This window comes from Aythya ferina, assembly GCF_964211825.1.
Source record: "Aythya ferina genome assembly, chromosome: 3".
Lineage (NCBI taxonomy): Eukaryota > Metazoa > Chordata > Aves > Anseriformes > Anatidae > Aythya > Aythya ferina.
Window position 1 is genome coordinate 82,260,944 of NC_140298.1, and position 26,145 is coordinate 82,287,088.

At 38.4% G+C, this 26,145-nt stretch overlaps 2 protein-coding genes and 1 long non-coding RNA gene across 3 annotated transcripts in view; all 3 read right to left on the reverse strand.

Moving 5' to 3' along the window:
* LOC311433800 overlaps positions 1-26,145 on the reverse strand; it is a 371,170-nt gene that overhangs the window by 53,085 nt on the left and 291,940 nt on the right. The gene's annotated exons all lie outside the window — the stretch shown is intronic.
* LOC311434669 (trace amine-associated receptor 5-like) lies at positions 3,051-4,079 on the reverse strand (the record flags this gene model as incomplete). The annotated part of the gene is made up of 1 exon (XM_084514990.1): positions 3,051-4,079. The coding sequence occupies one exon, from the start codon at positions 4,077-4,079 to the stop codon at positions 3,051-3,053; it is 1,029 nt and encodes a 342-aa protein (XP_084371116.1).
* TAAR2 (trace amine associated receptor 2) lies at positions 16,302-18,542 on the reverse strand. The gene is made up of 2 exons (XM_084514229.1): positions 18,497-18,542; positions 16,302-17,548 (listed from the first exon to the last, which is right to left on the reverse strand). The coding sequence occupies exon 2, from the start codon at positions 17,518-17,520 to the stop codon at positions 16,420-16,422; it is 1,101 nt and encodes a 366-aa protein (XP_084370355.1). The 5' UTR covers positions 17,521-17,548; positions 18,497-18,542; the 3' UTR covers positions 16,302-16,419.

Here is a 26,145-nt window from a genome sequence, read left to right on the forward strand (position 1 = left end):
ACCTGTTCTTTAGCCAAAAAGGAGATCTAGTAACCATCTCCTCGTAGTGTGATAAACCTTCTACTGCAACATAGGCAATGGTAACCCATCAAGGGAATGAGGCTCATCCACTTTCATACAAAAAAGAAAAATATAAAGACAGATTATGCCATGGGACTCCAAAAAGAAGTAGCCAATTGAATCCATTTATGACAGTAATCTGTTGAGGACTGGTAGAAAACATCTCTGAGTCAAACAAGCAAACAAACAAAAACCAACAAACGAACAAAAAAAAAAACCTCAGTAAACTCAGTGGAAGTTCCCTTTCTCTATTGCTTTGGCTGCATTGAATTCAAAAGAAAAAGGTGTCAATGAAAGATGGTTTTAAGATACCCCTATGACATGGTTCAATTTAAGGCTTGCAGATTTCTATCTAGCTAAATGTCTAAATTTCTACAACATGCAATGCTTAAGCTAGATGCCCCAAACATGGATGTCTGGTGCCATTTTAGATGATCATATATATTCTACCTGGCTCCCTGTTGCTACTTATCCCTGCTGAATGCCAATCCTGTGTAGTCATCTCAGGTTCACTAAAGCATTTTAAGTGCCACTAGGCAAGTGATTCATATCCTTAGATGTCCACTGACTACAGCCAGAGCTTAAACAGCCATTCTGGCTATAACTATAATCAGTTATATACATTTTACATTTGCTGTAATTATAGACACCTACCTATGCACATTACATTGAAGAGTTTAATCTCAAAACTCGTCTCACAATGTTCATTATGTTATTCCACAACAGTGCATTAAAGATGTACTTCAGATTTTGTATATATTTCTATGGTAATTCGGCACCTGGATTTCTCTAATAGCCTGCTTCTGTTTCTCTCTTTAGCTTGGATTTGGGACCTTTACCATAGAAAGTCTACAGATGTGTGCAGTAGGGTTGAGGTTTTTACCTTCTGCTACAGCATGAGTAGAAAAGAGAAGAGTCTTTGGTTTCTGTCCTAAGAAACAATGAAGATTAATATAGCAAATGGGGGAGTCTCTCAGACACTGAGAGACCGAAGTGAGATTGCAAAATACTCTAACAACAGAAGTAAGGCTACATAAATGTCTCAATTTAAAAACACAGACAATTTATGGTCAGTCTCCATTTAGGACATCCCTGAAAATAGCACTTAAGTGTTCTTTCTCTTTCATTCCCCTAGATATATGCTTGAGCTTTAAGTGTTTTGAATACCATTTTTTGATTTTTTTGATTGATTTTTTTTTTCTGGCTGAGGTCTTAAGAGTATAGACAAACCATAAAAAGATTTGAAACAATCAGATGTCAGAACAGATTACAACATCCCAAAACAATAGCTCATTTTCAATTGGTAGAGGAAACCCTTCTTACCATGAAAAGAGCTTAACAATATGATAAAAAAAGAGTGAAAAGGCCTTCAATATTTAGTTTATTTTATTACATACATTAAAATATGCAGATGCAATCACTTAAATCTCTTAAAAATAATCACTTTATTACCCTGATTTCCTACAGAATATCTCCTGTGCAACTTCTCTTTTGTTCTTCTACACATAGGCCTGATTCAACTGCCTACTGAATTTAGTAAAAAATTAATCATGCTTTTCAGCAGGCTGTTGGGTCTATGCAGGTCTCTTACTATTAGTTACATCCTTTCTGTAGCTGTTTCCCCTTTTAGTGTTTAGAATCATAGATTCTATTTCTAATCTAATTCTAATTCTAATAATAGATTCTAATATCTGTTTCTTCTCTTAGTGTTTGTCACTCAGAAAATATGCAACTGAATATAAGATGACTATAAGAATGACTTTTTTTAGAAGGCAGTTGCACTGTAATTTGAAAAATATTAAAAACTAATAATAGTTTTACATACCATTAGCAGAATATAAAGATAAAATCTTTACAGTTATTTATATGCTTTTTTTTTTTTTTTTAACAGAAGAGTTACTGCTGCTGGCTACATTTTTTTTTCTGATAAAATATTCATAACAGTGAGGTAGAAAATAACTCAATTATGTATAGTACAAAATTTTACCATGCAAGTTGGTGTTGAACAAAGATCTCAACTTATCAGATGTCAGTTTTAAAATTGGCCTTATGGAATCGCATAAACATAGCTGAAGAAAACTGAGAATCTGTGTTGACATTTTATGCTCAGCACAAGAGCATAAGCATATGTTATGTCCATAACCAGACCCACTCTGGAAGCAAACAAACAAACAAACAAAAAAGCATATGGAATTTTAGGATTATCAGGGAAAATAAATTCAAAGAGCAACAAAAATAAAGTCATAACAATTATTATCTAGAGTTTTAGTACCCTGTGCAGTTCCTGTCCTCCCTCTCCTCCCTTCTTCTATTTCCTTTATGCAGTAGGATCGAAAATGACACAGAGAAGGGCCAAAAGGGTGTTCAAAGGCATGGAGCAGTCACCTTGCACACACTGATGAAACAGGTGAAGTTTCCATAGGACTGAATAGATACCACCAAAGAATTTAGGGTGTATGTCCCATTTGTAGCCTTTAGCTCAGGAGCATATCACTGTGGGCTAGGAAAATGATGTAAAAAATACCAGATTAATCTTGTTTTATCATCTGCTTTTGGCCACTACCTTAGGTAGGCTTTGATCTCACCTGTAGTTGCATCCTTATTCTCTTCGTTCTTAAAAACTGGCATACACCCTATGTAACTTGCTAAGTCAGCACCACCTGCTTTGCTTAAATGTATATATATATATCTCTTCAGAAACAGGCAGGAACAGTATGGAAAAAGGATTTTTTTTATTTTTTTTTTCCAGCTGATTACAACCAAGTTTCAAGCATTTGTCAGCATCACATAGCAAACACAAGACCTTAACAAGGGAAGGTCATTCATACAACAGTGTGTCTATTTAAATCTGGGATCTGCCCAAGCCAGATATTTTAAGAAAAACAGAAAATAAGAAAAACACTAGCTGACTGGATGTTAAATGATAACCATGAGAAATACTATGATATAGCTTACAGTATTTTCTACAGTGTGTGCAAAAACCCTGCTTGTTATTGGTACAAGTCTACTTTAGATGTCCTGGAACAAAAGATTCCATGAGTTAAGACTAGTTTCATGGCTTTCCTGAACCAATGGTAGGAAAACACGTAGATCAAGGGATTGCAGGCAGAATTAAAGTAGGCAAACCAAATTAGGATGTCAAACAGAACTGGGGGAGTAATGAAATCCAAAAGACTGTCTACCATGGTGTCAATAGTAAAGGGCAGCCAGCACAGCAGGTAGATTCCTACAGCTACCCCAAGAGTCTTTGCTGCTTTCCTTTCACTCTTGGATGCTCCTGTGTGTAGCTGAGACTCAAAACCTTTCTTCATGTTGCTTATCAACCTGGCTTGCTTGTTAGCAACAGCAAATATTTTTACGTACAAAACTATCATTATGAAGCAAGGGAAGAAGAATACTGGGAAGTTCAGCCACCCCCAGAGCTTGTTGAACAGCAGCTGACAGCTACCAACACAGGGCTTATCTTGCAAAAAATGTCCCAGCCCTTCTGCAATGGCTTTAGTGTACAGGAAGACAGAGGTGTAGACCATAGGGACTGCCCACCCCACCCCAATGTACATGCAGGCCACTCTTACGGTGAACTTGGTGGGGTAGAGCAAAGGGTCACAGATTGCACAATGCCGATCAATGGAAATGAAACAGAGGTGAAATATGGAGGTGAGGCAGAAAAGCGTGTCCAGAAAGGTGTGCAGCCTACAGAAGTCATCTCCAAAATACCAGCAATTCTCTACAGAACGGATAGTGCTGAAGGGCAGCACGGTCAGCCCCAGAAGCAGGTCAGCAAGGGCGAGGGATAGGAGCAAGAAGTTGGTGGGGGTATGCAAGACTTTGAAATGGGAAACTACGATGATGACAAGTAAGTTCCCAAGCACTGTGATCAGCGTGCCCAAGGCACAGGTCAGATAAATAGCCAGCTGGACCCCAAAGGGATGCAAGGTCTTGTAGCAGGAGCCATTCACCTCATAGCACAAGGCAATGAGCAACCCCTCCTCAGCACCACGGCCCTGGGCTGAGCTCATGGCACTCCCAGTGCCTTCCCCAGCTTTGCCACAAGCCTGGAAAAGGAGTTGGCTTCCAGCAGAGGTGCCGAATGACTACCTAAAAAAAAAAAAAAAAAAAAAGATAAAAATGCAGGTTAGAGGGAGAGATGCCTTTTAATCAAATATTTTTATTAAAGCTACTGGACCATTTCCATATTTTGAGGGGAAAAAAAAACAACAACAACAAAAAAAAGCTTGTTTCATCTGTTTTGTATCTCTGTTGAAGCTTCAGATCAGTGTGTTGAATTTTGGTGGCATCATTTTTTTCTGTATTTTTGGCTTGATTTTCTTCCATCCAATAGTAGTAGTGCAGGGAATGCAGCAAATCCAGAGGTGTGTGAGTAATCAATAAGTAAAGAGAAATTCTGCCTTAGAAGGAAAATTACTGCGGAATAACAGGCATTGCAAACCAAAGCTCATGAGGCATGTTAAAGCTAACTTTAATATAATAGCACACTGATTCTTGTGAATTTCCCTGGAAATTAAATTCCAATTTAGTTACAAATCCTTTTATTAAGTCAAAGTTGTGAAGTGGTTATTACAAAATAAGCAACATCTGATTACAAAGGAAAAAACTCTCAGAGCAAGTTGCTCATGTTATGGTGTCTTAGCTATGGGCATATCCACTTGAGTGACAACAAATATTCAAATATTCAGCAAGGCAAAGAGAAATATTATACGCCTTAAATATTACCATTGCTTTTTACTTATGATAATGCTATTTAAATTTTATGTTTAAGTTATTTAAGTTTTAAATAGAGCTTTAAGAAATATAAGACATTAGTGGATTATAATGGATTATTCCAGTAGTCTTTTAATAAATCAGATAACTGAAAGGTATGATTTTTAACAGTAAGACAGCTACAGTTAAATACATCACATTTTTCAGTATTTTTTTTTTCCTTGAAATGACTGGTATAATAGCTGCACATTATCCTCACTCTTCCTACCCTTCCCAGCAGCAATAAAGCTTTTTAATCAGGAATACTTACAGTACAAAATCTCTTTTTGTGTTATAGGTGCTGTGCTGCAGTGTACTGAAATCCTTTTCTAAGTACACGTCTATTGTCTGAGTGGAAAGCGTGAGATCAGTCAACACCTTATATAAACCAGATGGGGAGAGTGTCTCTATAGATGACTAATATACCTCAGGGGCAGAGAGAGACTGTTGTGTATTGGGCAAAAAATGCTGTTTTATAAAAAGCAGTTCAAATGCATGCTCAGCTGCTGCTGAATCTCTGAGTATTTATCTCAAGATTTGTCTGAATTTTCTCTCTTAGGATGTCCCTGAAAGAAGATGCAGCTAACACCAGCACATCCTGGGGCACTGCTGACCTTCACCCCATGGAAACGTTCCTGGCTAGCCTGGACATTAAAAATCCCAGTGCAAAAAGGTGTAAATTGGGACTAGTTCAATATAGCACTGTGCTTAGTTGGAGGCTGGCCATAAAACTTCAAAGAGATGTGTTTCTCCTTCTCCTATTTCCCCATTTTAATAAATGAGCATTTATGTTAAGATTGTCAGAGGCTTTTGGATAGCTCTTGATACTAAAAATAGCTCCTTTGTCCCGGGTGCTCTGACATTCTCAGTAGTGTTCATTCTTCCTGTATTATATATGTAATAGAATATCATTCTCACTCAAACATTTTGTCATTCAAATTTGAAGTACAGTTGTGACCTTGTCAAAATACGTCCTCCCTCTAGCTAGCTAACCATCATGATGCTTCTGAAGTGATTATCATCACCCTGAAAGAGATGAGCATGTAACGAAAGAATCTCAGCTTGCCATTCCTGCACACATTATTTGTTTGAATTTGCTTTGCGTTTTCCCCCTCTCTGTTCATGTGGTCATGTGGAAAGAGACGAGTTCATGATTAACAGAAGGCTCAGATGGTGACAATGTAGGTCTTTACAGCTCGGAACAGGAAGAGCTTTTTAGCTTGTATCAGCTCTGAAAGAATATTATCATAAAATGGAAAATGCCAATCATTCTCAAGATGTCCTTTCCCCTTCCTCTTTCAGACAACATTTCTGGATGTAATCTCAAATTGAATTCTTATCAAATGCACTACGCAACCTAGTAATCAGCAGGAAAACACACACACACAAAATATGAAAGGAAAAGTGTACTGCCTGATATGACTCAGTCTCCTGCAGTGAAGACGTACACAGACCACTATCTTTTTTATTGAAACTGCTGTGCATAACCTCTAAGATCTCAGTTCCTCCAGGTAACCTCGAAGTCTGTACTCCTTAATATAGGACAAGGCAGTTTCGAAGGTTTACAGACTTTCTAGGATAGCCTTCATTGGTGCCCCTTTGCCCATTTTTGCTCACAACTTCAGAAAGAGTCAGTCTGTGATCCTTAAATAGAATATAATACAACGAGAAGGTGATGGGCTTACTATGGGCATCCATTGAGCTAGTGAACCTAAAACTCCAGTCTTCTAGCTATAACAACTCTCCTTCATCATAGTGAGCAGTGGTCATTCCTGAAGAAGTCAGCATATCATATATGAGTGTATTACCATTACTGCAGATTTTTGGTAAATGTAGGAATGTATTTAGTGTAAATACTCACTAAGCCATTTAAAATCTTGCTAAGTGCCCTTCCCTGCAGACAGGGGTCTCCACTGGGTACTGCATTTACTTTTTCTTCATTTTTCTTATACAAATAGCAGCGTTTGGCCTTCAGTTTTATAACAATGGAAAATTCTTCTCCATGGCCCTGACAAGAAATTGTTCCACCTGCTGCATATGGATTTAAGTTGTTTTTGCTTTTATGCTGTTTTGTTCTTGGTTATACTGGTCCATGTTCTGTCCACTCAAGTGCTCATGTAGAACACACCAGCAGATTCAGAAATGGTACCTCTGTGATTTAACTGTGACATCTTCAAATGTATTATATGTGGAAGTGAAGATAGAGGGAGAAGAAGTCACTGGCACCTGTAACATCTTTGTTCAAATTAATCAGATAAAGGATTAAAATCAAAGAGATTGTGGGTTAGAGAATGAATAATAATAATAATAATAATAATAATAAAAGTTATCTTAGTTGCGAAGTTAATAAACAAAAAGTGAATATCTTTGAATATTTTATCTGTTTTCTTTGAAATGAACAACTCGTATATTTGTTTTATTTTTGGATTGTCTTAACCCAAAATATATTGTTTTCTTTTAGTTTATTGGTCTTGTTATTCTTTTATCATCTCCTTTTCTCTTTGCACCAAATATGAAATGAAAAAAAAACATGATAATAAAGTTAAAAGGGCCATTAGTTCATCATCTTCAAATATTTCCTCTCATCATTTTCTTCTGCCCAAGCATTTTTGCTGAATGTGATGCCAAAGCATAATTTTAGTGAACTTAGTGTTTTGTGATGGACAGAGGAATTGCAAAAGATATAACAGAACAAGGTAAAGACCAGGCTGCATGGGGCTTTGAGCAACCTGACTTGGTGGGAGGTGTCCCTGCCCATGGCAGGGTGGTTAGAACTGGATGGGCTTGAAGGTCCCTTCCAACCCAAAACCATTCTGTGATTCTGTGAAAAAAGTCAAAATACTCACTTGGCCAACTGAAAAAAAGTTGTATGTGACACACTCTAGTTGAATAGTTCTCTGAAGAATTCATTAATAACAGGTCTTAAAGGTAGTCCCAGGTCTGCAAAAGAGGGCCACAGGTACAACTGTTATAGCTCTTCCCCAGAGCTCCCAATTCCCTTTGCTGTTGTTTGCAGTGAACAAAACACATTTCAGTTGGGAATAATCTAACTGAAACCTCTAACATGCTAATAGAGCCTGTTAATTCACATTTTAGAAAAATAAATAAATAAATAATAGAAACTTTAGATATCTGAAGCTGTCAAAAATGGAAGAGAGAAGGGGAAATGAGGTGCTGTGCTGCAAAGTACCAGCAGAACAAAATGAATTAAGAATTAATACTGAGATGAATGACAAATTAATACTGAAATACAAGGCATCAAGAGTCCAGCCTGTGAGAAGCATCAAATGGCTTTCAAGTTTCTGGATGCGGCCCATGTGAAGCTGACTCTCTGTTGGACAATTTTTTTAGTGACACAAAGTGAGCAGAGGTGGGCACTCTGCTCCCGTGGGCATGGGCAGCTCTGGGTGGAGCAAGGAGCAGCAGAACACACGTCCCGTTGAAGAAAACTTCCCCATCTCCTGTCAGCCCTTGGTTCAGGGCCTCTGCACAGCTCTGGCCTGCAGCCAGACCGCTGATCCCAGACCAGGCAGATATTGCTCGCTTCCTGCAATTTCCACCAAAGGAAGCAGAAGTGGCCAATATAACTGCACACAATTTCTTCCTTGTTAATGCATTGTGCAAAGCTATGGGGATGTTCTGGTCACGTACTGCTCTCTGGGCATCAAGCATCACTTTCATACCCTTTAGAAACACGCATTTTCTTCCTGGCAGACCTGGTAAGGTCAAATGTTGGTAGTTTTACTTGAATGAGATATTGTTTCTTGATAACTTGTCACAATGAGGAAAAAAAAAAACACAACGCACTTTTCTGCCCACAATAATAATAGAAATGCCAGGTGTGCTGGATTGTTGGGGTCTTGCTTCCCCAAGTAGGAGCATGCTCTTTTGATACCTACCCAACAGAGCAGCTGCATGACAGACATTTCACAATTACTTCGGTGTCCCAGCTGTAGGTAAAGGGCAGACAGAATTGAAGTTTTGCCTATGAAACCTTTGACAAATATAACCCCATCACAAGGAGATTTTAGTAGTAGTAGTAGTATTTGATTTACCCCCTTTTTTTTTAAGTACTCTCTTTGTTTTAAGTTTAACCTGTGTTTCCTCTGGGTGAATCTGCCCACCTTCATAGATAAAGAATTTGATGAACAGCTATTTTTATTAGTGATGGAATGCACATGTAGAGAGGCAATTTTTCAGATGCTAGAACATCATACCTTAAATTAACCTGATTTACAATATTTTTCACTTACAAATTGAAATTTTGCATTTATTTAAAAAAAAAAAAAAAAAAAAAAAGAAAAGAAAAAAAAAAAAAAAGGAAAAAAAAAAGCTGAGGTTAGTTTACTAGTGCTTGTAATACAATGTCCACAGTCCTGTGACTAGATAAGGACTGTGGATTATTTTCATCTGGAAAAAGTGATTTGGCTCCATTCTGTGCCCCTTGCTCATTCAGAAAGTTTGACTAAGAGCATGACTTGGTTGCTAATTTTCAGGCAGTGGTATCTAAATAATTACCTCAAGCAGCTTAAACTTGAGAGTTCACACTGGCCCTTGGGCACAATGGTTCCTCAGTGTCATGCCACATAGCTTGTGTCTCTGTACACACAGCAGAGAATCTGCTTAATGCATCCTGTCTTTTTGTCAGTATGCTGGGTTATTTCCTAGCATCCAGACACAACATTTCCTAGGATATTGTACTATCTTGCTAACTGTAAGTCCACCCGCAGGCTACTTGATATTTTATTTGAAAATATATGCAAGTATTGTAAAGATAAAAGAACCCATGTAAATATTTTCAAAGTTTTCTGAAAGCAATCCCAGGAGTTGCTAATTCATCTATAAAGAGTGTGACCTGGGAACCAAGTTTTTACAGGGAGGCAGCAGAAAGAAAACTGTGAATAGAAGAGTCTGAATATTGACAGTTAACCTGCCATGACAATTTTCAAAGATTTTTTTGGGAAAAAAAAAAAAAAAAGGAGAAAAAAAAAAGGAGAAAAAAAAAAAACACACACACATAAATAATGTAGGCAAAACTGAAATAATGCAGCCAGCAGGCAGCATTGTGCAAATACTTAGGTGCTGAGAAGTTAATAAAAACCATAAGCTTTGAAAAATGGGGCATCACCGTAACATATGAAAAGTTGACATAATACAAAACTAGACTTCAAGGCTGCTTGTAGGTGAGTGTCTGTGGGGTAAAGATTTGGAGGTCATCAACCCTATCCTAAATTTGTGCCAGTCTCTCAGTTCCTGAATTGATCTGGAAGCAAATGGATCAGATCAATTCAGGAAAAAGATGGACTACTGTAAGAAAGGCAGCTAACAAAGAAGACAAATATCCTATGATTACACATAATGTTTCTCTTACTTTGTTCTGTTTGTCAGAGGAAATTTTTCTGGAATGTTTTCTTGCTGCAGAAAATGTATGGGTTCATACTTCTATCATCAGTGTGCCTGGAAAAGATTAAGCAAGGGGAGAAGCCTTTACTCTGAAGCATTTGTCAAGTATGAGAGAAACACAGAAGCTACTGCAGGCAATGGATGCCATATATTCTCCAATAATGTCAACATTTAACTCAGAAAACCATGCTAAAGCCAAACGAGAATAGAACTGACTAGCTGTCTAAGAAAATTCCTTCTATGTTAGGCATGGTCATTCTGGTCATGTAATGCAAAGGGTCAAGTAAGGTGTAATTATGATCAAGAGAGAGAAATCGGGCGGAAAGGAGAGGTCTACACACAGTTGTATCACAAGATGTTGCAGAAGAGACCATGACTGTACCAGCATGATTTGGTAGATCTGGCTGTACTTGGCAGGGTGTAATGTGACTGTCAGAAAAAAGTCTTTTTAGACCACGTGTAGAGACAAATGTGACAAATACAAGTGCAGGCATCTGAATTGATGGACATGGGAACAAAATCTGTCTCTTAGCTCCACCAGCGTCAGGTACCTGCAGTGTACCTCAACGTACCCTAGCACCTACAGGCTTCACCTTCCCTCACAAGACTATGCCGAGAGCATTCAAAGATTTCATTAACAAAGGAAAAAGAGTGCCAGCTTAATGGTCTACATAGCTGTTATTTGTAGGATAAAACTAATTTTACAGTAGTTATTATTTCAGAGTTCTGGCCTTTTTTATTTTATTTTATTTTATTTTATTTTATTTTATTTTATTTTATTTTATTTTATTTTATTTTATTTTATTTTATTTTATTTTATTTTATTTTATTTTATTTTATTTTATTTTATTTTATTTTATTTTATTTTCTACAGGGCTTTAGTTACTTCCATACATCTAGAGACAAAGTATTTAATCTAATCTGTCTGTGCTTTATGTTCTCTGCAGCACTTCAAGCTGTCTTTTTTTTTTTTTTCCTTTATGCCAGTGTAGTTTCAGTTAGAAAAATATCCTGATTCAGAGCAAGCCAGTAAATGTGTTTAAATATCTGGTCTGTAATTAAAATCCAAAGCTTCTTTGGTGCTGTTTTTCTAATTATTGTATTTTGGAGGAAACATGCAATTAAAACACAGCTGAAAACATTCCTTTCTCACAAGAATAACTGGAATGTTCTCTATTTATATATAGCCAAGAAGACTCATGGCTGTCTCTTGTGAAATTACATATCTTTTGCTATGTCGGTCTAATGCCTCATCAATGCTTTGTTGTTGTTTGCAGCCATGAAGACGGACACACAACCAATCCACTGGGAAAATCATAGAATCACAGAATCACTAAGGTTGGAAAAGACCTCTAAGGTCATCTGGTCCATCCACCACCCTACCACCAACATCACTCACTAAACCATGTCCCTAAGCACCACGTCCAACCTTTCCTTAAACACCCCCAGGGACGGTGACTCCACCACCTCTCTGGGCAACCCATTCCATTGCCTGACTGCTCTTTCTGAGAAGAAATGTCTCCTCATTTCCAACCTAAACCTCACCTGGCACAACTTGAGGCCATTCCCTCTAGTCCTATCACTAGTTACCTGCAAGAAGAGGCCAACCCCCAGAAGCCCATACTTTCCTTTCAGGTAGGTGTAGAGAGCAGTAAGGTCTCTACAGTTCCCTCAGCCGCTCCTCACAGCACTTGTGTTCCAGGCCCCTCACCAGCTTCGTCACCCTCCTCTGGACATGCTCCAGGACCTCGATGTCCTTCCTGTAGTGACGGGCCCAAAGCTGAACACAGTACTCGAGGTGCGGCCTCACCAGAGCAGAGTACAGGGGGACGATAACCTCCCTGGTCCTGCTGGACCATTAAAGATGATATTTGGTTACACAAAAGGGAGAATAAATGAATTACTTTCTGTTCACATCTGTACATGCCCCTTTGTCAGGAGTTTCATGGAACAGTTACTTTCATTTATTTAATTTACATAAAGCTGATTGAAGCATTTATGGGTTGATTTTTGTGTGTATGTGTGTGTGTCAAAAAAAAATATAACTTGGACACTGATTATTGTGCATTAATCTACCTGAAACTATATGACTTCTTTAGTATATTTGCATTTTTCATACAAAATATTAATGTCTATAAACCAAAAACTTTAAATTAAATATTGAAGATTTTACTTTGGAAATGTAATGGCAGTGTCTTTGGGGAATTGCCACTTGTATGTTTTACGTTGTTTGCCATTTGTATGTTTTATGTTGTTGCTCACTTTCTTCACCTCCAGAACACACCTGCCTCCAGAACCACAGTTATATCTGCGACCTGATGCTAAACGCTCGCTAAGTGCTCTGCAGTATTAAGGTACAACATAAAACCGAGCGCAGACCTTGAAAAATAAATCAATCTATTTATCAGAAATTTTTCAGCTCGTGTTTTGCAACCCAAGTATTTATTTATTTATTTATTTATTTAACTGCACAAATAATAACAAAACATAGATGTATGTTGTCAGTCTTTTTTTTTAAGCTGCTTTTGCGTGTAGACTCCACAAGGGGGTAGAAAACCCCTTCACACAATTTAGGCTGTGACACAAAGATCAAACCAAACATACAAGCAAATAAAAAAAAAAAAAAAAAAAAAAAAAAAAAAAAAAAAACAAACAAACAAAAAAAAAACAGAAGAAACAAACAAAAGCCAGTGAATTTAACTATTCTGACCACAGTCAGGCACTGAAGCTAACAATTGCCAGTTGTTAAGTTGCAAACCATTTAAGAATAAAAATACAGCAATTATTTGAGTAAAAATCACCAAATTTGAAGACGTCTCTGAATATTGTTGTTAGATGCCAAACAACAGGGAGGCTGAGTCTGGATTAGCTGGCCAGGATGCTTTTAAGATGACCTACATGTTCAACCTGGGATATTCCAGAGAGGGGGAGAACCACTGGGGTGCTCTCAGGTCAGGTTCACCACATGGATGTAAGAGTTTGAACTTCCTCCTGAATGAATGAGGCAATGTTCTCTCTTCTCCAAGGCAGTGTTATCTCTTATCTCTTGCTGGAATCATTCACATTAATAAAAAAAAAAAAAAAGAAAAAAAAAAAAAAAAGTCCTAAAGCTTCTGGTTACTGCCCTGAGGAGAGGAACACAGCCCAGATTTGATATAGACTACAATTCATGCTAAAACATGAAAAAATATATTAATTAGTGACCATGTATTTCATTAAAAAAAAGTTTACCATGATATTTAAAGAGGGGAAAACTTGAAGAGACTGCAGTTTTTGCATCTGAATATAAATGTGTACCACATTGAATTGACTGCAGTGAATGTTGTAGCAAGAACCACAGACACTAGTTCTGTGCACCAGCAGACATGGTCTGCAAAAAACACTTGTTACTCTGCTGCCCTAGGTTTCATGCAAAACAGTGCTTTGTTTAGCACCAGGTTTAGGACTACTGTAAAGCTCAGGAGCAGGTGGAACAGCATGGCATCCTGCAAAGTCATCCAGGAACTAAGCCCAACCCTATGACAGATCTGCAAGATATTTTGGCCAGAAAAACTGCTCTGATAGGTCAGGTCCAGCTGCAGCCTGAAAGTTGTGTAGGAAGGCTGACTAAGCAGATACTCCTTAGATACTCCTTTAACATCCAAGGGCACACTCTGGATGATAAAAGGATATGACACACTGAAGCCTCCTAGATAACTGCAAGTCATTCTCTGAGGATTTGCAGTCTGGAAGAAATGCTGTCTTTGTAGGAGAAGTAATGTAATGGGCTGACTATGAATGATTTATACTACATGTTAATGAAGTAATTTAATCATTACTTATAATGTCTCTGACTGCATCATGTATCACCAGCTAGGCATATAATATGTAGGAGAATTTTCAGAAATGTTTTAACGTGGACCTAAAGACTTAATTAGACACCTAACTTTAACTTAATGCATTCCTGTTGAAGTAGCAGGAGGGATTCAAACTCACCTGCCAAATAGTTGAGTTCAGTGGTGATCATTGCTGGCAGCAAACATCGTGAAGACACTTAAAAAGGGTCTGTAGTTGCCTTCAAGTCTAGTGTTACATCACATGTTTTGTGGTATGTTTTATATTCATTCATATTCATTCAGGGAGGTGGTGGAGTCACCATTCCTTGGGTTGTTTAAAGTAAGGTTGGATATGGTGCTTAGGGATGTGGTTTAGTGGGTGACATTGGTGGTAGGGGGATGGTTGGACCGGATGAACTCGGAGGTCTTTTCCAACCTTATGACTCTATTCTATTCTATGATTCTGTATCTGAAGCATGACTTCACTGTTGGAAGGACATCAGGGACCTTCAACATTTGCTAGTTTTCATTGTGAACCTCTCATTGACTTCCGCCTGTGCTATGTGCAAGTATGCACTTCTATTTTTACACAAAGGGTGATCTGATGGCAAAGAAGCTTGTCTAAAGAAGCCACATCCAGACATGACCTGGAACATCTGGCTATGACACCAGCTTTGTAATGTCCCCCATTGCCTGGCATGGAGCTCCCTCTCCCTGCCGACATCAGCACGCTGAGGACTTTCTATATTGTCCCTAAACACTGTGTATTTCATGGGGCTCAGTAGTAAGCTCCTGCTGATAGCATCCTAGATGGTACCCTGGCCAGTAAGTTATCATGTAAAATGTTTGCTTTACACTTTACCAGAGCTGCCCCAGAGCTGACCCTCAGGAAAGAACTGCAGGAGCAAAATAAGATTAAGATGAGTCTAGACAAACCTGAATGTCAGCACTGGGCTGTGTTTAAGAGATCCAGCTTTCCAGAGCCATTGGCCATAAGCAAACTGGAGCTCAGCATCATTATTCTCCCTGGGTACCACTCACAATGCCTCACTGTTTCATCCAGAGGTTTGCATTGCTCCCTGGACACCTGTCAAGCAATGACATGGGGCAGTGTCTTATCCAGCCTCTAGATGCCTCACTTCTTTCTGGCACTAAGTCCTGCTCTGTTCCTGGCTCCAACTGTTCAGCTAGTTCACAGAGAGAGCGTTTGTATTATCTGTAAAGCCTTGGGGGTTACGTTTATTATTAGGAAAAGTTAGAGAGAGCCTTACGCACCACCCCAGATAAGACTGTGAGCTTCCATGTCCTTTCTGTCTCAAATGTTTCAAGGTGAGGGTGAAACTGGGGTTTTTCAGATCCAAACAGAATGTGTTCAGCAAAAAAAAAAAAAAAAGAACAGCTATTGCCACTATGCTATACCAACACAGCTGAGATAAACCAACAAGTGATTAAACATGGGAGTGGCTTATTGGTAGTCCAACTATAATAAAAGTATAGTATGCACTGTACGCATTTTGTGAAAGGCACGTTGGAGGAAGTGTGCACAGTAAAGGGACTGCAGTAGCTGTGTTCAATAATGACAGCTCAGCCTACCTTGCTTGAAGCGTTTGTTTGATGTGAACTCTTGCAGTGAGTGACTCCTTACTGACTTCGGGGGGAGCTTAGCATGGCAAAGACCTTACTAGAAGCTCCAGTTCAGTGCTCATTTGCTGGAGGGGATATGAGGTGAGCTATAAGCAAGGATATTTTATAGCATCTGGAATCTGACATTAAAACTAAGAAAGCACAAGCATGCACATACAAGTGTGAGTAGCTCTCATTCCTGGGTACTGCACACACTGAGGATAAGGGCTGCAAACCTGATTCTACTGATTTCAGGAGAAAAGAGCAACTTTAAGCCAAAATTATACTGAAATTATATCTGCTTGGGAATAACAGCAGACTCTATACATCTATGTATTAACACTCAAATCACAAAAGGATGGCATACACTATCACCATATCAGTGTGAAATGTATTCAGTTTAGGAGATTATTGATGGTGAACCTCAAGAAAGATTTGCTGTATTCATACATAATTAGGTGAAGTATTGAGTTTATGGACTGTATACTTCCTGAAATAACAAAACCATGCATGAGGAGATTCTAGAACAACTTAACTTCTCAAACATTATCAAGGCAGTAAGAGTCAGCACAGGTGGTAAATAAATATCAAAATATAAAGAGTCTGATTTTATTAAGGAAATAGACATTGAGATAATTTTACAGTACTGTCTTGCAAAATTCAAATTTTATGTTTCAGACTGGTCACTGAACCCTGAATACCCAATAATCCACTGTTTCTTTTTCACCTTTAGACCGGCTGTCAGCTCTAGAATCTACTAGTGTGACTGCTCCTCAGCTACAAGTTTTGTTGTACGGAAGCGCGAATTGAATATTTTGCCTGTTACAATATATCTAAACGCTTTCCGAAACCATGGATAGAAAAAGCCGTATATTAATGGATTGCAGAGAGAATTTAAATAACCAAGCCAGGTTAGAGCATCAAACAAAGGTCCAGGAGTAGAGAAGTTTAAAAATGGATCAATTAAGATTGCAAAAAAACAAGGAAACCAGCATATTAAGAAACCCAGCATAACTACACTCAAAGTCCTGGCAGCTTTCCTGTCTTTACTCTTAGAAAGCTCATTTTTCATATCACTTTTTGTGTGCTTGTGCACTTGGCTCAACTCACATATGTGCTTTTGTGAGACTACAAAAATTTTACAATAGATCCCTATCATAACACAAGCAGGAGCAAATAGACCAACTGTAAATAAAACAGCTCCCCACACTTTGTTGAACATGACAGGGCACAAGCTTGAGCATTTTACCAAATTTTCATAGCCCTCAATTCCAGAAGCATAAGCTTCTGAGAAAACAACACCAAAAGCAAAAGCTGCGGGTGCTGACCAGCACACTGCTATTATTTGTTTTATGGCATTCATGGTCATCAGATAGGCATAATGCAGAGGGTGGCAAATTGCATAAAAGCGATCCACAGCAATGGAACAAAGGTGGAAAATGGAAACTAAGCACAGCATCAGGTCAAAACTGTAATGAACTTTGCAGAACGCCATCCCGAAATACCAGCAGTTCTCCACAGACCTCACCATGCTGTAGGGCATAATGGCAAAGCCCAGTAGGAAATCCGTGGCGGCCATGGATAGGATGAGAAAATTGGTCGGGGACTGAAGCTGTTTGAAATAGGAGATGGAAACAATTATGGCCAGATTCCCTGAGATGGTGAGCAGGAAGGCTGCAGTCATGAAGAGATACAATACCCCTCGTGCTCCAGGTGACCTGGAGCTGCCAGGACAGGACCTGTTCCCAAACTCAGAGCAATCAGTCAAATCTGTCGAGGTATTCACAGAAAGCATAATCAATCCTTGATCAGATTTTTCTGTTGGATATGCAGACATATACGTAGATACAATTTTCATGAGTTTCCAGAAGATTCCAAGTCCTAAACTGGAAGACAAGACAAAGTTAGTCAAGAGCATGAATTAAATTACTGAGGAAAATGCAGTAATTCAGAGACATGCTTTCTCTTGGCTTAAATAGAGATGAACTGCAACCTGTTATTCTTCTGAAATAGGACATGACAACTGGAAGCTATTAAAAATTCATTGCAAATAACATTTAAAACAAGGCAGTTGAAAGTAAACTTAATTACATTTTAAATTAAATAAGCTACAGGATAACAACAATTTTGTTTAATTCATTCTGTTGTATCTAGAATATTTTGTAAAATACTGTGATTACATTATATATAGATGTTAATATCCATCATTTTAGAGTATTAGAAGGAAAAGATGCTTCAGTCTTCAAACACTGTACAGGAATTATTTGTCTCTTCAGTCCTAGAACACTGATGTTTTCTACAGAAGAAATGTTTTGCCAGCTCACATATCTTGGGTTTCGCAGAGGTTTTAGTTAGTGAGCTATACAATTCAATGCTCTTCCTATGAGTCACAAATCAGCTGCCAAAACCCCATTTTCCAAATAACTTATGATGCAACATTTATCTTTTGTGGACCATAACATACTAGCAATGAACACATCTGGTAGAAATCAGTTTTAACACGTTTTGCATAATTATCGTTCCACTAAACAAAAGGGTTCAATCCTGTCTCCTATAGTAGACTGTGGTCAAGCTGCAGTAGCTATAAATGAATACACTAGTGATTATTTTAGAGTAAAAATTTCACTTAATTTGTCTGCAGAGAACCAGATCCATTTCTTCCATGTCTATTCCTATTTTGGACTCAGAAGGAATCCATTCAGAAAGAACTGGGGAAGCATCTTAGTCCACTGAATTTTCCAACAGGTATCATCCTCAAATGAAGAAAATACAGAAACAGAGCATCAAAATATTAGAAATAATGCTTGTCAGTCAGTTTTATAGGCTAATCCTACCTGCATCCATTTTAGTAGTACCATCAATAGATGCTTTAAGTAGACATTTTCCGGTTTTGTTATTGTCCAGCAACATTGCATCTGTAAAAGGTAAACCCTCTTTAAAACTTTGCTCAGATTAATGATATGTGGAAAATTATTTTTCTTTTATGGCATTACACTTAATTCCCAGTAGTTTTTAAGTTAAAAAAAAAAAGAAAAAAAAAAGACATAAAAAAAGCTGTATAATTTAGGGATTTACACAGACGGGAGATAAACAAAGTATCTGTATTCCCAAGACCATTATTTTTGTTTTCTGTATTAATCCCTTTACTCTCATGTATAATTTAGCTATTTTGTTGACTTGAGATAGCAATAAGTCATATCAGAAACAGTATTTGAAAAGAGAGGTTAAAGGTGGAGGTGAAGGGAAGATGCTATGTTTTTTCTTTATTGTAGCAGATGACGCATCCTAACTTGTTTTGAATAGTTACAACTTTTAATTAAATTTTGAAATCAAATATTTAATAAACATAAGATTATTATCTTTTAATTTAATGGGACACAACAGCACTTTCTCTCATGCTGGTTGTAGCCACAGCTTTTGTATGATGTACAATAAACGTTCCCTATACTTCAGTGAACAATAAAGATGGATACAAAGAAGCGTAATTTTAGAACAATCTGTCACCTGTTATTGGACAATCTATTATTTCTAAATAAATAAACAAATAAATAAACCACATGAAAGGTAGTATATAATTTCTTACAAGAAAAGACAAAATTAATTCACTACTGATATGAATAAATTGAGTCCTCTGAGATCGGAGGTGGATATTCAGGTATTAATGCTGACCCTTGTGCATATATAAGGAGATGCATTACAAGTCCAAATATAAATGCTATTCAGCATAGCAGAGGCTGTGCTGAATTGTGCTTGAATTCTTATTGACTGAGAAATACAGTATGCCATGAAAACATTGCAGAAAACAATCATTGTTTTTAGAATTTAATATGGGAAATGCAAAAACCTTTAATGGAGTCTACCTTTATGGCAGTCATTTTAAAGGCAAATGAGGGAACTTTCTACCAGAAATAAAATACAAATCTCTACAGCAGAATAATTTATTGACTCAAAAAAAAAAAAAAAACAAAAAAAAAAACAAACAAAAAAAAACAAAAAAAAAAAAAAAACAAAAAAAAAAACAGTAAAACTGTCATGGTGTACTACAGTAATATCTTTGAGATCTGTCAGCATTTTTGTGACAAGCATGCCTAGAAACTTTTTTTAACTAACGATGTGAGAGATATGCAAGTTTCACACAGACGATCCTTAATTGAAAGAAGTGACTAAAATATAAACCTGTTCAGAAATCTGTGCAGACCAAATTATATTAGATTTCAAACAAATAGATGTTGAAAGAGGCTACATGTCAAAAAGCATTACCTTCAGACAGCAGTGTCCCATGCAACTCCAATTAGTCCTCTTTTCAGCATGGTGCAGCACACAGTATTGAGCAGTTTGACACCTTTCAGAAATGAAATGTTTAACAACAGCTAACAAATTTACAGGAACTGAAATCTTTATGAAAAAAGATCTACAACTGGGTTAAAGGAAGGCCGCTGAAAAGACCTTAGAAATTGTCTTTCAGAATTAGTTACACCAGGTACTGCTGTACGGGCAGTGTGGTGAGAAAGCTGTGTAGTCATTGTTTTGTTTGATTTTATTTATTTTGTTCGGTTTTGTTATAGCCCATGTGTTTATTTTGTGTTGTGCTTTGTTATTTCCATGTTGTTCATAAGTATTGGTTGGAGAGGACTATTTGATTAGTAACATGAAATATAGTTCCAATAATGTATTGTGAAGATGAATCTCTTTTGTTCCCCTGAAGTGGCTTCAGTAAAACATTAAGGATGTCCAAATTTTCTCAAAGAATTGTTTTCTACTGTTGCTAACACAGGAAGTCCAAAGAGTATAAGTCACACAACACCCTGTTTTCAGTGATCTCTTTTTAACTAACAGATAGATATCTTTTGGTCAGTATGCTGTGATTGTAATGCTTAGGAAGAATAACTTTCCCTATAACTATGGGAAATAAGAAGACTGAACATCTAGGAGTGGGTTGTAGATTTCCCATTTAACTGTGGATTGCGTGTCTTAAGAAATTAATTTGTTTTAAAAAGGCTATTGCACGGACGTCACAGAAATATTTTCAGTTACCTATATGCTATGCGGGATTTAATGCAGCAACATGAAGGTGAAAGATCTTTTTCTTTAAAAAAGAAAAATACAAAGAAGGAAATTTATTTCTGTTGGAAAAATCTAGTTATGTGGGACTAAATAACACTACGCAAAACTTAGTAAATACTCTATTTATTAAATATTCTATTCAACTTAATAGAATCACAGGACTGCAGAATGGTCAGCATTGGAAGGGATCTCTGAAGGTCATCTTGTCTAACTGCCCTGCTCAAGCAGTGCCACCTATATAGCCTGTTGACCAGGACTACGTTCATATGGATTTTGAATATCTCCAAGGATGAATTTGCAATAAATATTCTCCCCTACCTCTCTGGGAAATCTGTCTTATTTGCTTATGTGCTTAGTCATCCTCACAGTTAAAAAGCATTTCCTGATGTTCAGATGGAACTTCCTGTGTTTCAGTTTGTGCCTATTGCCTCGTGCTCCGGTCCCTTAGTCATTTTCATGGCCCTTCATTGGACTTTCTCCAGTATGTCCACATCTATCTTTTACAGAGGATTCCAGAATTGGACCCAGGTGTGTCTTCACCAGTGCCCAGTAAAAGGGAAGGATCACCACCCACCACCTGTTGGCAATACTTTGCCTAATGCAGTCCAGCGTACCAATGGCCTTCTTCGTGTCAAGGGCATACTTCTAGCTCATATTCAACTTGGTGTCTGCCAGGACCCCCAGATCCTTTTCTGTCAGGCTCCTTTTCAGCTGGGTGTCTCCGAACATGTGCTAGTGGCAGGGGTTGTTCCTCCCCAGGTACAGGACTTTGCATTTCTTCCTTGTTGAAATGTATGAGGTTCCTGTCAGCCCACTTCTCCAGACTGTGAAGGTCTCTCTGGATGGCAACATGATCCCTCTTCTATCAACAATTCCTCACAGTTTTGCGTCATCTGCTAACTTGCTGAGGATATGCTCTAGCCCATCATCCAAATCATTTATGAAGATGTGAAAGAGGACTGGGCCCAATATTGATCCCAGGTGTAGCCTTTGCACCACTGATCACCACCCTTTGGGCTTGGCCATTCCCCCAGTTTTCAATCTGCTCTTTCAGTCAATTCAGTCTGCTCGACCAATTCATACCTTTGCAGCTTGTCTATGAGGAACTAATGAGAGACAGTGTCAAAAACCTTACTGAAATCAAGGTAGCCAATATCTAGTGCTCTTCCCTCATCTACCAGGCTAGTCACTTCATCATAGAAGGTTATCAAATCTAGGCTATGTCTAATGAAAACAAACTAGTCCAAAAGTGCTAAGATATAGGCATAGTAATTTTCTGAATTAGGTCTTTAGATGATGCAGTTACACTGAAGTCTGTAGATAACTAAGATGATCAGAAAAAATATGTAAATAAAAGCCTTTCATAGAATACTAAGTATCTTGTGTTTGACTACCTAGTGTTTTCTGCTCCTCTCTTCTTTGTTGAATGAGTATTAATGTAATGTACAGGAGGAAAGAGAGTACAGTCTGTACAGCCTAGAGAAGTTAATGATCTAAGAAAAGCCATACACTTTACAATATTTACACAGTTTGAGAGCTCATTCTTTCTGTTTGAACACTGCACTAATGTATTTTTTTTATCTAGCTGTTTAAAATACTCCATTTTGGAACAATGGTTGCCTTGTGAGGTTTCAGGAAGGATTCTGCCGAGACAGTCAGTGCTCATCCTCTTGCCCTGTGCTACTGAATCTGGTGACCAAGGGGGAGTCCATGATACTCAGCTGGAGGCCATATGTATGAGGCCATAGCAGGGGACAGGTGGTCATCTGTGAGTCCTAAACTAGCTGCAAGAAACCTGTCAGTTTTGTTTGAAGCATGAAAGCAGGTGATGTAAATCTGATGTATTTATTGGTTACAAAATGAGTAGGCATAGGTTTACCAACAAAACAGATCCTTTCGTTATGTTGGAATAATTGCTTTGCATAAGTTTTCAGGGAAGTTGAAACATACAAAATCACCCACTGGAGATTCATTTGTTTTGAAAAAGGTAGCCATCTGGGAAGCGTTTAATAAGGTCACTAATTAAATGGGTTGATAAGGAATTTAACAATACCCTTTGCACTTCATTTATGTGATGACTCTTTGAGATTGCAGTTAGGTACATTCTACATCACTAGATTTAATCCATGATCTAATTGGACAACAGTAAGAGGCATTTCTCTTCTGCTCTCCTAATTTATGAAAATCCCAGGTTCGAATAGAGACCCTATGGCCTCATTAACACCTCTCATTTGTATGTCCCCTTCACAGTGAGAAATAACTTTGTGTTGCTTATGATTAGAGCTAATGAGAGAAAGTAACCTGGGACTTCATTAAAGTTGCCCTGCCAGACAAGACAGTCTGTAAACAGAAGGCAAGGAAGCATTTGGGGAAAATGCCACCTCCAGGTAGTAGGACACCAGAGAAAAAAATGTTCTTAAACTTTGTGACTTGCAAGATTTTCTTAAACAGTGACTTGAATAAGTTGCTGAGATAAAACAAGTTCTGAAGGTGACTATTTTTCTACAATGAGTACAAAGAGAGATACAAATGACTAAAGCAGATGTAGTGCTTCTTAGATGCCTACAATTTAGGTTAGATGACTATCAGTCTTCAGGAGTGTGGGACAATCATTTAGAAAGAAGAAGCAAATGCTTACCAATGAAAGCTGAGATAATCAGATGGGATCATGTTTTTAACAGTTACAGGTTCGGAGGGGTAACATTTCTGCTGTCTCGAGCAGAGGATGATATTTATAAACCTATTAGAAAAACCTATTAGACATGACAACACTCTACATCAAAAAAAAAAAAAAAAAAAAAAAAAAAAAAAAAAAAAGAAAGAAAGAAAAGGGAAGGGGAAAGGTGCAAAATGTGGTTGCATTTGCAAGAGCTGCAAATACCAGACTGAAAAGGTTAATAGTTGTAACATTTTGGAAAAGACTACTCTGCTTTTGAGTTCAAAGTCTTTCAACATAAACACAATTCTCTTATTAAAGTGCATTCAGTTCATGATCAAAGGGCAAAAGTATTTGAAGAATATCTTGAAGATACATTCCAGGCAGTGGAAATGTTCTCAGCAGAGTACAAAATTCAGCTCAATCTGACTGCTCATCGTTTACACCCAAGAAAGTTTATGTTTACACACAGACACACAGAATTTTCTAGGTTGGAAGAGACCTCAAGATCATCGAGTCCAACCTCTGACCTAACGCTAACAGTCCCCACTAAACCATTTCCCTAAGCTCTACATCTAAACGTCTTTTGAAGACTTCCAGGGATGGTGACTCCACCACTTCCCTGGGCAGCCTGTTCCAGTGCCTCACAACCCTTTCAGTGAAGAAGTTCTTCCTAACATCTAACCTAAAACTCCCCTGGCTCAACTTAAGCCCATTCCCCCTCGTCCTGTCACTAGGCACGTGGGAGAACAGGCCAATCCCCACCTCGCTACAGCCTCCCTTGAGGTACCCATAGAGAGCGATAAGGTCGCCCCTGAGCCTCCTCTTCTCCAGGCTGAACAAGCCCAGCTCCCTCAGCCGCTCCTCGTAGGACTTGTTCTCCAGGCCCCTCACCAGCTTCGTTGCCCTTCTCTGTACCCGCTCAAGCACCTCGATGTCCTTCTTGTAGCGAGGGGCCCAAAACTGAACACAGTACTCGAGGTGCGGCCTCACCAGAGCTGAGTACAGGGGGACGATCACCTCCCTAGCCCTGCTGGTCACGCTGTTCCTAATACAAGCCAGGATGCCGTTGGCCTTCTTGGCCACCTGAGCACACTGCTGGCTCATATTCAGCCGACTATCCACCATCACTCCCAGGTCCTTCTCTGCCTGGCAGCTCTCCAACCATTTCTCTCCCAGCCTGTAGCTCTGCTTGGGGTTATTGCGCCCCAGGTGCAGGACCCGGCACTTGGCCTTGTTGAACTTCATGCATGTTCAACCATAGCAGATCTTAAAAATGTAATGACATAGGGTTATTTTTCTGTGGTTGTTTTTCTCTTTTTCAGAAGTAGGTGAATTAGCAGTCAGGCCAACAGTAGCCTGAACCGGGTGCTTCAGGAGCACAGCACAAATATGGTGAGAGTGCAGTTCTCAATTTCTGCAATTCTCTCTGAGCCTCCAGCTGTACCAGAACTGCGTGGGCCAGATGGACTTTGGAGCAATCAAATGGAGTTCAGCATGACTTGATGCTCTCATCTGTTGCTACTCAAGGAAAATATGACTGCCCACCCCTGTGCCCACAAGCAGCAAAAATCTTGTCTCTGGTGTTACACAGTGATGTCTTTTTATGCCAGGCATATAGTGGATGAAAGGAAAAAGAAAAAAAAAAAAAAAAAGCAATGTCTCCTTTAACTTCTTGAAGGGTCTATGTTAACATATGCTGAATGTATTAAATACACTTTAAAAGCCTCAGGTGAGCAACACTCCTTTTAGGGAAATTCCTTCAATCTGTAACACCATCAGAAAATGGGAGATATCATCTGGCAGCAGCCGTGAAACTGCTCTTTCAAGAGAGATCAAGATATTCTAGTGATCACACAATTCACTTCAGAAACTAACACTGAACATTAGAAAATGAACTGCATCAGACAAAACTCACCAGGGATGAAGAAAAAGACAACTATCCATTAATTTATTGGAAAATTTATTGGAAAGGTAGAGGGTTTTTTTTGTTGTTGTTGTTGTTTGTTTGTTTGTTTCTTTAATCTTTTTTTATTGTTCTGTGATAAAGAATTAAAGTGGTCATATTGTCACTACCAAGGATTATCTTCCACAGTACAAAAGCTGAGGTGTTGCATATTTCAGTCATTGTTCATTTTTATGTCATTATAGAGTGCAAACTTACAAGATGACAGCGTAAAGGAGACAATTTCAGATACTGATATTTTGCTCTGCTGAAATGTAGCATCATTGAGCTTTTATGCTTTACAGTGCAGAATGCTTCAGAGCTCTACAGAACACAAAAAAGAAAGACAAGATACATGTACAGCGTGCACATATCCCAGCAAAATGAATGGAGGACACCATTTACCACTGAACATAGCTTTTCCTTCAATACCAAGTCATCAGCTTCACCATAGCCTCTTCTCAGATACCAACATTTTACTGTCCATTCCCAGAACTAGTCCTCCATACTCCAACCAGATGGCATAGGACCAGGCCAGAGGTATTACCTCCTTCTGTTTGGTGATATGTTAATTCTAGCAAAGCCAGTTAACAGATTAAAAAATTGACAGCCTGTCGGCCTTCTTCAGCTGGTAACCATGTGCTAGCTTTTGACTTCCTCATCTGTCTTTTCTGTCCCAATATGGGTGTCCAGAAAGGCTGCACACAGATGTAATCTTGACAGCCTGCTCACCCAGGCTCCATGACACTGAGCCATCCCTATGATCCTTTTTCTACCACTCCTCCTGGTGCTTCCACGTCCATCTTGCCCCACTCTCC

Excerpts from the sequence above, each read along its gene's own strand:
- TAAR2 (XM_084514229.1), bottom strand. The coding sequence starts at position 17,520 with ATGAAAATTGTATCTACGTATATGTCTGCATATCCAACAGAAAAATCT.